Source organism: Oryctolagus cuniculus, chromosome 3, assembly GCF_964237555.1.
Source record: "Oryctolagus cuniculus chromosome 3, mOryCun1.1, whole genome shotgun sequence".
Lineage (NCBI taxonomy): Eukaryota > Metazoa > Chordata > Mammalia > Lagomorpha > Leporidae > Oryctolagus > Oryctolagus cuniculus.
In genome coordinates, this window is record NC_091434.1 from 28,006,235 (window position 1) to 28,021,832 (window position 15,598).

Here is a 15,598-nt window from a genome sequence, read left to right on the forward strand (position 1 = left end):
CCTTAAGATTTCATTTTCATGAGAGAGATTTTCTATCCTGTCTAGTAAGTATTTCTGTAGTTCAAGAGTTTGTTTTTTAAAACTTCTAAATGTTCTTATCATAATTTTTTTGAAATCCATATCTTGCATTTCTTCCATCTCATCATCTTCATAGTCTTGGCTTGGGGTGTCTTGTTCATTTGGGGGCGGCATAATGTCTTCCTTGTTCTTGTTTCCTCAGTTTCTGCGTTTGTTGCTTGGCATTGTGGAGATATTCTTTGGATTCTTCTTCTCTCACTGTGGTGTTTTTTCTTGTTATACTATGACTGTATTAAGTGGACTGTCTGCTTTTGATGGAGCCTTAGAGGCTTGAGATGGGTATTGCCAGAGAGCTCTATTTGGTTCTTCAGTGTTAAGGGTGTGCCAAAGGTGACACTCCCAAGTTAGGCGTGGTAAATCTCTCTCTCTCTCTCTCTCTCTCTCTTTTTTTTTTTTGGTTCAGAGGGGAAGTAATTCCACAGAGCTGAGTGGAATTGAAGGTAGTCAGATTTGGATCTCTGGCTCCTATGGGTATAACATTCGCCTGATCTTTCCCAAGGACCACACAAAGAATCTTTTCTGCCCTCAGTGTGGACTCAAATTCCCCTGCAGTCTCCCACCGGGTTGCCAAGGTTACCGAATTGTAGCGTCTCTGGAGAGTACTCATGTGAATTCCGTGAGTTCTCTCACCCACTGTCTCTTTTTTCAGTCTCAGTTCATTAGCTCCACATATTCACTAGGTCCTAATCTCCTGTTATTTCACCCCGCCAGAGTCAGGTTTTTCTGCTTGGTGGAGGGCGGGCACAGCCCTGAGGTCGCACAACTTTTCTGTATGTCCAAAACAGCACCTGCTCTTTGTCTTGCTTGCCTTTGAGAGGTGAGTGGAGAGAGAGAGAAACTTGTGTCCGTACCGGTCCCTTTTTTTTTTTTTTCTCTCTCCTTTAGATTCTCCCATGGGGCTTCAAGCCTCCTTCCCTCTATGCTCCTCCTTCCGCTTTCCCGCTGGTGTCTCGGGCGACTGAGGTTCGGCTCACCTCGCGTTCCAGCGCTGGTGCGTAGATTCTGTGGCTGGTGTCCCGAGCCATGGGCTCCCACTCCCTCCATGCAGGTCCACCATGAATCACTAGTTCTGGAAGAGTTTCCTCTGCTGTTTCTTCCCCAAATCTTCCTTGAACCTGCAGTATCTCCACTTTTATTAAACTGTCTCTTCCTGGACTAACAGTGTTCTCCCTTCCTATTCAGCCATCTTGCTGGACCCCAGAGAGTTTACTTTAAAAAAAAAAAAAAAACCTTTCCTAACTTATTCAGCCTCTGGGACTGAGAAATAATAATGAATTTCTGAGGCCTTCGTTTTGTTGACAGTCTACAGGGGACAATAACTCCAAAGCTCAGAACTCTTCCAAATTCTTAGGCTTAATGATGACATCAGTTGCTCCATAGGTACTATTAAAGCTTATTTAATATCTTTTCTCATCTCCAAATTGGAGATTCTGTAATTCAAGACTAAGTCCTATCTAAAATTATATCACAAGGAATTTAGCTTGTTATTTTTCATTTCACATGTAGATTTTCCTATCGACTCTATATAGGAAAAATACAACCTTATATTTACTTTCTAAAGATTGAAATTTTTTTCATTATTATTACTTTTTAACAATCACTGTGTTTAGATCTCCTCTTATAATAATTTTAGGTAACAGAAATACATATGTTTTAGCATAGTAGTTCAAAGTAAAAATATTTAAGAATATTTTCTTTGTGACTACAACCAGGGATATTAAAAAAGGATTTGGAGAATATTTTCTTCCTTTCTTTTATTTTAGCATGGAAATTGTCATAAAGAGTCTTTTTTGATGTCAGGACCAATAAATTAAAATTTGAGATTTAGTGATTTTTTTCTTCCTCATGATCTCAAATTTGCATCTGAGTTTATTTGGGACAATATGTTTTTTAGTAAATATTGTATAATCTATGTACTCTTTTGTATTTTATCAAAATCTTTGTCCTTATTTAAAAGTTTGAATTCAGAAATGCTATTATTTAGTTGATTGTTGTACCACCCAAAATGTCTACCAACGTTATAGTTTCCCAATGCATAGTCCTTTCCAGATATTTTAATTATATTTTTACAGGATGAAAGAATAAACAATGACTCAGAAAAATACTTTGTATTTACTTCAGAGATGATAAAAAGCTTTCATGCACACATATATAGTTTAATAATACATACTAATTAATATTTTCAGTACTCCCTAGTACTTCCATGTGAAAAATAATTCTTAAATAGCTACCTAAAAAACTAATTCTTAAATCAATATGAACTTTTTTTTAAATTTATTTTTATTTATTTATTTTTGGCAGGTGGGGTGGACAGTGAGAGAGAGAGAGAAAGGTCTTCCTTTTGCCGTTGGTTCACCCTCCAATGGCCTCCATGGCTGGCGCACTGCAGCCGGCGCACCGCGCTGATCCAATGGCAGGAGCCAGGTACTTATCCTGGTCTCCCATGGGGTGCAGGGCCCAAGCACTTGGGCCATCCTCCACTGCACTCCCTGGCCACAGCAGAGAGCTGGACTGGAAGAGGGGGAACCGGGACAGAATCCGGTGCCCCGACTGGGACTAGAACCCGGTGTGCTGGCGCCGCAAGGCGGAGGATTAGCCTAGTGAGCCGTGGCGCCGGCCTAAATCAATATGAACTTGAGAAATGTGAGAATATACTTTGTAATATCTTAGTTGTAGAATAATTAGATAATATTAAAGCCTAAGAGAATTTCCTACAGTGCTTAGCTTAATATTCCAAATTACAGATAAGACAATAGGAACTTTAAAAAATAGAATAGCCATCTCAAAATCTTGTGATATTATCCAAAACAAAACTGTTATTCTAGTCTACTTCAATGCTTTCTTCACTATTTAACATTTTTAATACACACATATTGAATTCAATAGTAGTATAAAATACCTTAAAAAACAGGCTACATATATAACTCACTTTTACTCAAAGAAAGCCTATAATATTTTTGCAGAGTAATTTATGTAACAGATGCTAAATAAATGTTTGCATGAAATAATATATAAATACTAAATTATTTTTAAGAAATTAATGGATTCAGATGTCTAATCAGATTTTATTATTGCTGCTACAAATGTTTTATATGTAGTAAACTAGATTTATTTTTTTTCTGAAAGGGTATTTGGGTACCTGAAGGAGAAACGGTGAAGATTCCCGTGGCTATTAAGATTCTTAATGAGACAACTGGTCCCAAGGCCAATGTGGAGTTCATGGATGTAAGTATAGAAACCCAGGCAATCATAGTTTTATGTATTAATAAATTTACTGCTTTGAGAATTAAAAAATGCTCTATAACTTGCAAAGTTTCTTCCCTTGTAAATGGTATGACCTTAGAGTTAAAGAAACTTTAATACCAGTTGAGATCACTTTTGGTTCACTGCTATCTAACTAGATAGTGACCTAGAATTTGCCTTTGGAATTTGAATCTATTTTCAGTTTCCAAGGTGAATTTTATACATGTTGAATGAGACATATAATGTTTTCACATATATTGTTAAATTTAGGTGACTATCTTTCTAGTGAAAGCAATACATAATTTTCACTGCATGCGTTTTTTAAAAACTATAAACAAACGATTGCATTTAATAATCAGATATTGTGGGTATTTTAAAACTGGTTACACTGAACAGTATTAGGACTCTGTGGTGATGTAATGATAGTAATGATAAGTCAATAATATTTACAAAGTGCCTCCTGTTCTAGGTAAATAATATTTACTAAGTTTTCATCATATGACATGCGCTGTTATAAATAATTCAGAAATTTAATCTTGACAGTTTAATCCAAGGTCACAAAGTATGGAAATGGCAGATCTATTTGAGCTAAAGTTGCAAGTTTGAATAGAAGTTAACAAATGTTTTCTAAAAGACCCAGAATCTTCTCTGTGGCAGCTTCTCAACTCTGTGTCCTTTTGGGTGGGAAAGCAGCTATCATCAACAGTTAAAACAATCAGTGTGACTTTGTTCCAATAAAGCTTTATTTAAATAAATAAGCTGCAGACTACATTTGGTCTGAGGGTCACTCCTACCTTTCAAGTGCCGTGTAGTTAACTGCTATGCCAAATTGCATTTTTGGAATGGGGATGATGATTTGAAAAATTAGTTGGACTGCTTCATTTCATAATTATCTATTTATTTGAAAGCAATCAATATTAGCTTCTATAGTGTTAGTCTATTAAATTTAACTCAATAACCTATCTGAGTCAGATGGAAATTACCCAGTGAAACTTTACTCTTTATTTCAAATTCAAAAGACATGACTCTATAGGTAGAAAGTTACAACTATAGAATAACAGGAATGTTAAAGGATAAAAGTGCTTTATAAGGTCAATCAGAACTTTAAGGTTTTCTTTAGCAAAAATTGTAGATTGAGTGCTTCAGCAAATTTCAGAAAGCTGAATGGAATTAAACTATATATGTAGCAGGCTGTTATTTTTTCACATTCAACACAAGATCTCTTACCAGGGGTTCCATCAGAGAGCCATATGGGTTCTTTCTGTATCTTTTAGCATTATGTCTTCAGTAATAATGATTTTGATTTTCAAATGACCTTTCTATGAAAGGTGATGCAAGCATATATACTTGATTTTCATTTTTTAAGTATAGACCCTGATATATTTTTTAGCCGGTTTCTCTTATAAGCCCTTTTGTATATTTTACAGGTGGTCAGTCTATGGCCTTGAATAATTTGTTCAGGAATATTGCTAACCACCTTGTAAAAACTTTTTAACTTAGTATTAGTTATCATGTAGTAGAAATGATAATCAACTGATCCAAGCTAGCCAGTCTGATCAGTTCTGTGCCTTATTAGTGCTATTTTAAATATCAATTGTGTTGCTTACCTACCAACACCTATGTAAGAAACATTGAGTCCAGTAACTAAATTATGTTCCTTTCTACAAATTTTGAAAATTTTTAATGGTCTTTACAGCTAAATCTCCTGGCTTTTATATTAAAATTTGGAAGTGAAGCTTTTTTCTGATGTTGTCCCAATCACTCAATTTGATCTTACCACATTTATAAGTTGGTTAAAGGAATTTTTAAAGAAAACAGAAATTATAAGGAAAACTTACAAGTAGAAACACTGTAGTACAACATACAAAACTCATATAAAAAAGATCTTGTACAGCCTAGGCTACAGCCAAAACTGACATTCACAAGAATTCTAATAAACTCTGCTGGAGCCTTGCACAGCCATTTTTGTCATATTTCCATGGAAACAGACTGGCAAAAGGGGGTTAAGAGGCTATAAAATAATCACCTAAAAAAGAAACTCTAAAAACCTCATCATGATTTTGAATGATTATTTGAAAGCTCCTAACCCCATCATTTTTTCTTGATCTGAACTCTATTCCCATGGAAACAGAAGTGGTGATGGCAGCTTGAAGTCTTCGATTTCTGCAGAATTTCAGATGAGGCTCTGATTGAGCCATGAAAGGAATCGTTTTCCTAGATGTTAATGGACTTGGTAACCACCAGACTCAAAAAGTTTGTTCTTTTTGGAACTAAAAAGCAGTAATATTTTGATGATGTCTTTCCTACTTGTGAATAGATGCTAGAAAATTAAAAGACTGATGGACTGCTATCAGCAGAGGCTTCATCACTGTCAGGTAGAAACACTTCCTACTATTTCGGTGACTTCTTTTGCAACATTATAAGGATAGTATCACAGTTATTAAAGAACAGTTTAGTAACTCAACCATGAATTCAGTGTTTTAAGAAGGTGGCACTATTTTAATGTGGACATATACCTACATTTTATATGTATAATTTTTGCTCATCTGATATGTGTGCAGATCATTCTAAGTATTTGAATAATATATCAAACCACAATAACATGTTTTGTATAAGCAAAATTATTTATAATGTGGACCTAAGGATTCAATTAAAATTTATGAATACCTCAGAGTTACTAAGATAATACCAATGTATTTGACATATGTCTGAATTTGGGTTCTTCAAGGAGCAGAATCCATGAAGCAAGAATTTGAGAGAAAGTAGTTAATTTTAGAGGTAAAAGAGTTTATATATATATATATATGTGTGTGTGTATACCCTTAGTAAGCATTAGACTTAGCTGTCCTCTAACTTTACACTTAAAGTAGAATATTCCAGATTCAATAATTATTACCCTTATATTGATTAGATATAGCTGTACTTCACTGGATCTTATAATATATGGCAGGAATGCAGTGACTAAATATACAAAATTTTCACCATATCCAACACATATATTGATATCCAAGGGCAAGGGAGACAAGACTTTTATATTTCCTTAGAATTTTTATTATAGGGAAAAATAAATAAGAGGCAGTTTGTACTCTATTAAATGTTACGCTAAAAGCAAGAAAAGGAGAATTTGGTCACAGGGCTGCTACTTAGCTCACCCGAATATGTCTAATGGATTCATAATGACAATAATAACATACCAGTAGTGAATGGCTGGTACATTCTTCATTCCCGTAAAGGAAGATCACATTGAACAACATTAAGAAAATGAGTCCAAAGGTCCACTTTCATAAGAAAGCTTGCATTCACTCATTCCTAGTTCTCACTTCAAAAGCCACCATTTCACTGGGGAAATGCAGGCTTTGTGTATGTGAGGAAATGTTGGGGGGAGCAGTTGTTTGTTTTATAAGGCCACCAAATGCCATGAGTACATATTTAAGAAATGATGTGATTGAGCAAGATTCCTGGAATTAAGAGCTCTGGTCTGCTGAAAGCAGACAGGTTCTTCAGTGTTCCCACAACTCCTTGTTTTTCCCGGTAAGCCTAATATAAGTTGACATCATATTTAAATGTTTTGCCTAAATTATTTGTTTCCTTAAAAAAAAACAAGCTGAGGATGAAAGAAATTCTGTAATTATCCTAAGTTCCAATGGCTGGTCAACAATACTGGGTTAGTGCTTACGTGAATCTTCTGGGCTTCATTTTCAGCTTTCCCACATCAAGTTCCCACATGGTTCACAATAAGGTGCTTCAAGGCAGTCTGTTTTAAATCAGCCAACCTTTTTTGTTTAAATGGTGATATTGATTTCAAAAGAAAAATAAATTGCTTCCTTCTTCTTATACCAAAAGAAATTTCATTTTTCTTATATAACTGTTTTCTGAAGTTTATGAAAATTGTGTTTATATTATTTCTCTTTTCTGTATTGCCTTTATGATATTCAGTATTTTGATGGGAGTTTTCAGCTCTAATTGATGTAATATCAACGGTGTGAGATGAATGCAATTTACTGGAAGTTTGTATTTTCTCTCAGGTAACAGCAGACTTGCAATATATTTAAATATTTAAATTTATATATTTATATTTAAACAAAATATATTTTGTTCTGTAACATTTTCACCTTACAAAATTTCACATGTTTGGCTTCTCAGAGTTAGGAATAACACTTAGCCAGATCCTGTGTCATACTAAATCATTGATTTTCTAAAAATGGATATTATTTAGTTTAATTATATCTTTTTGGTTTGCAGGTTTTGTTCACTTGCTTTTATGAATGTAATTCGTGAATTTTGGGGATGAAAAATTTCAGAATTTCTTTTTATTAGGTCTATTCTTATATGTCACAAAATTCTATACTATTTACATGATCTTGAAAATTCAGTTAACCAATTTTCTTTACTTAAGAAAAATTACAGCTAAAATAATTAAGGAAAGTTATTTTGATTTTAATGGTAAAATTATACTTCAGAAAGAGTATCCATAAACTACATAGGAAATAGAATTTAGAGTCTTTCAAAGTTCAACTAAAAAGGAAAAGAAAAGCAAAGACAAGCAAAATTCCTCAGTCACTAAAATAAATCATTGCTGTTATAGTTCACTTCACTGGCTCTTATTCATATTTTTGAGCTATATAGAACCCGCTCGTCAGCTAAAACACTATCTGAAGTCAGTTTTGGACACTCTGTTGCCTACCTACATTTTTGTGCCCCTCCAATATATCCTCTTTGTGTTGAATCTTTCCAGTCTTTTGCTATCCTTCTGCTGCCACCCATTCTCCTGTCCCCTTATAGTCAACATAGATTCATGACTAATCATTACAATCCCATTTGTAGAAAAATCTTCATCTTTCCTGCTTCTCTAAATCATGGAGGCAGTAGCAATCCTGGAAATATTGAAATTTCTTAGTGCCAGAGTCCAGATTTCTTTTCTTTTTTTTTTTTAAAAAGGGTTTATGTATGTATGTATGCACAAGTGACAGAAAAAGAGAAAGAGAAAGACAGGAAAGAGAGAGAGAGAGAGAAGAGAGAGATCTTCCATCTACTGGTTCACTCCCAAGTGCCCACAAAATCGGGGCTGGGCCAGGCCAAAGCCAGTAACAAGGAACTTTATCGTTTTCCCACATGGATGCCAGGGACCCAAGTACATGGGCCATTATCCACTGATTTCCAGAGTGCATGGGCAGGAAGCTGGATGGGCAGCAGAAGAGTTAGTACTTGAACTGGCACTCTGATATGGGATGACAACATCCCAAGTTGTGCCACAACACTGGCCACTACATTTTCTTTTCAATCTCCATATTTTCCATATATCAGTTCACTAGATTATCGAATCCCATCATTCATCTGTTTTGTAGATCTGACATCATCCCCATCCTTGTGATGACCACATTGAAATTGCAGAAGGATTTCAAATTTAACATCTCCAGAAAGGATGAAGACATCCTTTCTTCTAATTTCTTCTAATTCTCTTCTGCTGTTAGTGTTACTCAACTAATTATTTTACACCTCTACCCACCCAATTGTCCTCACTAGAAATTTGAGATTTACTTTGTACTGTCAAAGGCCCTCAAACTATCCACTTTTAATTCTAGTTCAAAAGTTTTTGTTCTATGACAAAAATATAAATGGAGCACTTTCTCTTTTTATATTTTGCTGCCATGATCCATTAACTAACTCAGTTTGGATAATGAAACTACTTTCTAATTTGATCTCCCAGCTTTTTAATACAAAGTTCAAATTATGTTATCCATGTGTATAAAATCCTTTACTACTTCCATTAAAGTAAAATACCACATGTTCAGTTTTCAGAGTCCCTGATTACTTCCCCCACTTATCTTTCTCTTCCCTCCCTTTCTTTCACATCTTTTAAACCAAACCAGTCATTGCTTTGGCCTGAGTGTTCATTCCCCAATTACATCTAATCAAATCCTAGTTATTCTTGTTTCTCAACTTAAATATACTTTCTCAAAAATCCCTTTCATAACTCCTTAGTCTAAACTGTGACCTACAAACAATGCCCAGAAATTTTCCTTTGCAGCAGCTTACCAGGATGAGGTATTATGTATTTTATTGTTTCTTGTGGAATCCCATCCTCCACTAGACTCCAAGATCCCTGCTGCCAGGAAATATGTCTGTTGACTCCACCACTATACTTCTATTGGCAAGCACAACAAAAGCAAAAGTTAGGAATGGACTTTTTTTTCTATTTTTCAAACGTTTTTATTATCCCTGCCTGCAGCCCTCACTTATTCTAACCTAATTAATCTCCGCAATAGTCTCCCTGTCAGCTGTCTTATCTGTGTCTGGCACATTGTACCTGGATCATTTTCCTTATTATTTGTATTTCTCTTCACTGATTTCTTTCTACAAATTCAACTTAAACATTGTTAGGAATCTAGAGCACAAAACATATCACTGAGAAATAAGCCTTCCTTTTTTGACTGTAAGAAGTGCTCATTGTACCCGCTGAAATCCCTTAAACAGGAAAACCCCTAAAAGACTTTCTCCTGCATACAGGAAGCCAGTAACCTGCCTTAGTTCCCGCACAGGAATCCATTGCACATAACCTTTTGACTGCTTGTCTGTGAATGCGTCCATTATATCTGAGCGTCAGTACTAGGATTCATTTTCCGGCTCTTGACCTACTTGGATCCGCTGTAGTATTTTTTTTTTTTAATTTTCATCTACTTGGGGTGTCTAGTGACAGAGAGAGAGAGAAAGCACTACTGTCTGCTGGTTCACTCCCCAAGTTCCCACAACATCCAGGCCTATCCAGGGCCAAAACCAGGAGCCAGGAACTCCATCCAGGTTTCCCACATGGGCAGTAGGGGTCCAAAGACTCCAGAGTGACTATCCCTGCCTCCCAATTTGTATTACCAGAAATATGGATCCGAAGTGCAGTATCTGGGACTCAAAACGGACACTCTGATATGGGATGTGAGTGTCCAAAACATCAAGCTTGATCTGCTGCACCACAATGTCCTCCCCTTCACAGCTATTTTGGATAGTTTTTGCTCCCCAGAGCAAAATCTGTTGTTAGAATCCCTTCCAAACCCTTGTTTCCTGCTTGCTTATTTCTATTCCAATGGAGATAAATAAGCAAGGATAGGATCCTGTGTAAAAAGGAAAAAACAGTGATTCTTGTCACAGATTTTTGCAAAATTAAATGAAAGTAATTGTCATTGCAAGTTAACAGTTTAGTAGCTACTCTAAAATTTGAACTTTATATATTGCCTTAGTGGTCAATAAATAAAAGTGTTTGAAACCAAAGTACTTGACAAATTTTTGCATTCCAATACATTTAATTTCTCCCTTGAATACCTCAAAGAGAGTGCTCAAATACAAAGCAGATTGCTGTCTGCAAACTTCAATCTGGTAAATTCTGAGTGCTTCTATTTCTCCATGGCATTTATTCAATTTGTGTGAATGGAAGGATATGTCTCAAGAGCACATAGTCTTCTGCACCAGTATTCAAATTCATGCATAGAAATCAGTAGTCAATAGAAGGCCTGGCTCTCCAAACTAAAGGTACCCTCCAGTTTTCTGTTCTCTAATCATTACAATGGATAATTTCATATATGATTAGAGGATGTGTTACTAAGCCACAAAGAACAGGAAGAAAGTTAGACTGGCCATGTGGAATTTCTAACTCCAAATTGAATAATATTTCACAATAAAGATGACTTAGACAATTTTTGCCCAAAGGCTAACAATCAGAAAACAGAATTTTCACAAAATCAGCAATTTTAGACATATCAGATCTTCATATGAATTGCTTTGTTAATAACATGTTTATATATTGAAGAGTACAAGATGTTATTTCTGTTGGGGGGAGATCATCTTCATAACTTCCTGGTTTACATTATATTTCACGCAAACTTACATGACGTGATTGCATGGCAGTTGTTCATAAAGCAGTGATTTGGTTCAATGAGTGAAGGCTTCCCATGCTGTGATATTTGCCATGGGACACACACATATACACACTCACTCTCTCTCTCTCATATCTGCCTAGTGTAGTGATACATATATTCTCTGTATTTGTATCTATCTATCTATCTATCTACACACACACATACACACCCACACTGTGAATTGGCTGAATGTTAAATCTACTCTTCATAATTTTTAATGTCCCTTTGTATGTAAAATGACACCACTGAGCAGTTCTCTATTGCATGATCACATGGTTTGTTTCATTAGAAGTGATATTACATAGGTACTTCACAAGGACGTCTCCAACTTTTCATTACAATAGTTTTCTCAAAATGATTATTTTAAAAAGTCTTCATTCTACCTCCTATGACTGCTCTGTCAGTCAGATTTGTGTCTACTGTTTTCAAAGCACAGGCTGAACCTAAACAAACTGAAAATGTGTGTGTGTGTGTGTTTTTTTTTTTCTTTGATTGCATCAAAAGAATTTCTGAACAGAAGCTCTATTAGTGCGTTTTCTAAAACCCTTGTAACACCTAAGTAATGGTCATAGTGAGCAGGTCATCTGAAGTTAACACAGATCACCCCAGGCTGCTACAGACCTTTTTGTTCAGATATTAACTTCACATTTAGCAGATTGGATTGCACATGGAGTAATTTATACACAGACTTGGAGAAATATTGTACAGATTTAGCGAAGATACTAAGTAAACAGGAATGAACTTGAGTATTGTTTCATGTGTCATAATAACCTCTTCCCTTTAACTGCAAGAGCTAATCTGTACAATATGGAAATTCATTATAGTATAGTTGAACAAAAATCTTCATTCAATGATATATGAAAGCCAGAGTGAAAGAGAGGATTCTGGCATGTCCTTTTAAAAATATTTTCATCCATTTGGAAGTCGAGAGAGAGAGAGAGAGAGAGAGAGAGAGAAATGTTTCTCATCTGCTTGTTTAGTCATCAAATGCCTGGGCAGGGCCAAGCCCGGAACTCAATCCAGGTCACCCATGTTGGTAGCAGGGACTCCTGTATGTGAACTATGACCTGCTGACTTCCAATTTGTTTATTAACAGGAAGGCTGGATCAAAAGCTTGGCATAATTTGAAGCGTGGCACTTTGACATGGCATGCGGACACTCAAGTGCCTGCTCCTATCATGTCCTTCTTGATCATGTTTCCCATGAAACAAATACTGATAGCATAAATATTTTAAAAAACACTTTCTAGAAACAAATAAGTGAAATTATGATCAAATTTGAAAATTATAAATAAAGAAGTGTTTGTTGCTGCAGGAATGCCTGCAAAGGGGTATTCATTTGCCTATTTTATGAATACAGTGAAATTTACACCTAGAAATTAAATCCAAAGCTAGTAAGGGTGCACAGAGCCTGAATTTGAATCAAAAGCTTTCCAGCCCCTTTTTACTGACTTCTCCTGCTATTATTTTGCCTCCTTTAAAAGATTACATTGCCCAAGTGAGACAGTTGCCAGGAGTAATAGAATGTATGGCAGTTAAGTTGTAGAGTTTTGTTTTTTCTGAATTCTTGAGCTACCTGTTGTACTGATGGAAATCAAAATTTGCTTAGGAGGTTATCTGTTGACAGCCTTTTCATTTTGTTTTGGCTTATGGGGGCTCCCTATGACTTTTAAATCACTCACTCTCACTCCCAGATTAGAAATTCAAACTATATGTGACTTTCTTGAAAAAGAATAGATAAATCCTCTGGATTTGTAGCACAAACATGTCCGATACATGATATTACATGAATGTCTTAACTTCATCATTACCACTTTTCATGAACAAGGAATCTATATTTCTTTGAGCTTTTTAAAATGCAAGTTGTACTATATGTAATAAGTAAATAGCTTGCTTCCCCCTCTCCTCCCAGGAAGGAACACATACCGAGATATTTTGGTGGAAGGGGTGTTTGACTTCGTGGTTCAGACCCTAGTTTAAGATTCCAGCCTCCCATATCCAGTGCCTGAATTTGATACCTACCTCTGGGTCTGACTCCAGCATTGGTGATGGTTCAAGGAATTGGGTTCCTGCCAATTTTGTGGGAGATCTGACTGAGTTACTAGCTCCTCCCTTTGACACCAGGCCAGGCAGTCCCAGGAATCTGGGGAATGAACCAGTAAATGGAAGGTCTCTCTTTCTTTCTCTTTAAAAAATATACTCTTTTAGACATTTCTATATGCTACTACAGTTTCTAAGAAGCCTTCTTTCTGATGTCTTTCACTTGCAGTTTATGTATGGTTTGACACACTGTGATTAGAAAAGAAAGAACACCTTTGAGGGAGTCAAATTATAAAACCAGTTTGACACAGAAGAATAAACAATCAGTGAGGGTCCTTTATCTTACAACTAAAAAGAGTGGGGTTTTTTGAATGATCCTTGCCGCTGCAATTTTATCTAGGATTTTGATCCACTTACACATTGACTCTAACCTCTCTGAACTTAAATGTTCCATTATCTGTGAGGAAATAATTAGAAGCTATAAGGACAAGTCTGCATATGTGGAGTTCCCAGGGAGTCCTTAAGCTCATTGAACCAAGAGTTTGATGGATACTGGTCAGCTGATATTGGACCAGCAGCTAATAATAATTGAAAATGCTGCTTAGGTAGGTGAGAAAGTTAACTTGAGGAAAATGAAAATGAAGCATTTGGGATTTATGGTTAGAAATAAATTACTCTTTTTCATTTGTTTCCTGGTAAGAAAGTAGCCAAGGGAGCCAGTTATTTTCTCTTTTTTTATAATGTATAATTAAGATCTAAAGAGCCATTTGATTTCAGTTATATTCCCTATTATTTTCTTATATCCCTACAAAAATATTTTATTTTTTTCTTTGTAGTTCTGTGCTTCAAAATATAGCATTCTATAGTTTTTAACATAATGTTGAATTTAAAAGAGAATAAATTCTGACCTATATTAGGATAGAACAGTCAATTCCAAATCATTCTCAACTTTGGCTTTGTATTTTTGCATTCCAAATAGGCTGTGTATATCTTCGTTTGTAAGCTGTTCCACATCTGTAATACCCGATTACTGAGTATCATGTTTGCAGTGAAAAACTTGAAAGGATGGTTTACGATAGGTTAATGTTATTTTTTAATGGGCTTTTGTGAAACATCTGCCATGTGCCTAGTCTCGTGCTAGGTACTCTAGCATTTATAAATGTAACTAACATTACCTTCACTTCAGTGATGTTGAGGTTTGCAGCATATTAAATTTACAACAAAAACAAAGGTGTCATCAAGATAAAACAACCAGATAGGTGGTTAGAAGAAAGAAGTGTTATAATTAATGAGTTTAGGGATTTTTCAATTCTTCACTGATACCAAAATATAGAAGTTGGCCTTGCAATTTCTTTGGATGTATCCAAGTTATTCATTGTTGATGTTGACCTTTATACCATATCTACTACAGTGCTTGTTTTTTTCTTTTTGTGCACATTTTGAAAAGCTTGAGCGTTTATGTAATGAAATGTATGCCTTTTAGAAAATAAGTTCATCCCTTGCTTGATTTTATTTTTCTATCACTTAATTTTGCTGTAATTATGTATTTTAGCTTGTGTATGCATGTGTATGTTTTGCAATCTGCTTTGAGAGAATACTTTAATATAAAAATATGTCCCCATAACTTTTTTAATGCTGATTAGCTGAAAATACTGTATTATCATTTAAATATAGTTCTTGTATATAGGTGCTTAATACCTCATTTTAAAGCTAGTACTTTCTTGGAGCCAGTGCTGTGACATAATGGGTAAATCTGCAGCACCAGCATCCTACTTCCAATCCAGTTCCCTGCTACTGGGCCTGGGAATCCAGAAGAAGATGGACCAGGCACTTTGGCCCATGTGACCAAGTGTGAGACCTGGAGGAGGCCCCTGGTTCCTGACTTCAGACTGATACAGCCCCAGCTATTGGTGCCATTTTAGGGGATGACCCGGTGGATGAAAGATATCTCTCTCTCTCTCTCTCTCTCTCTCTCTCTCTCTCTCCCCTTCTCCCTCTGTAACTTTGCCTTTCAAATACATTTTTGAAAAATAAGCTAAAACCAAAAACTTGTACATTCTTATAACAAATATATTTTTAAATATCACATTAAAAATCTTTCTATTTTATTTAAAAGCAAACCTTATTACTATCAATTTTAATGTAGTTGTCACTTAAAGTGTTTAATTAAGAATTTCTCACTATAAATTCACACCCAGAAAATGCATTGAATTCCCCTCTGTTTTATTGGTATGAACATATTTTAGAATTTTTTTTCACTAGTACACAACCTTATTCCTCATATAATGACCATAACAATATTCTTAGTTTACCTTTATATTTTTGAGTTTTATA

General features: G+C 35.4%; 1 protein-coding gene across 7 annotated transcripts in view; it reads left to right on the forward strand.

Annotated features, from left to right (window-relative positions):
• The window catches only part of ERBB4 (erb-b2 receptor tyrosine kinase 4), a 1,263,146-nt gene that overhangs the window by 1,022,281 nt on the left and 225,267 nt on the right, over positions 1-15,598 (forward strand). For all 7 annotated transcript variants that reach the window (XM_051849160.2, XM_051849161.2, XM_051849158.2 and 4 more), the window contains one exon: positions 3,205-3,303. In XM_051849160.2, coding sequence (XP_051705120.1) covers positions 3,205-3,303 — 99 coding nt within the window. The remainder of the gene's footprint in view (positions 1-3,204; positions 3,304-15,598) is intronic.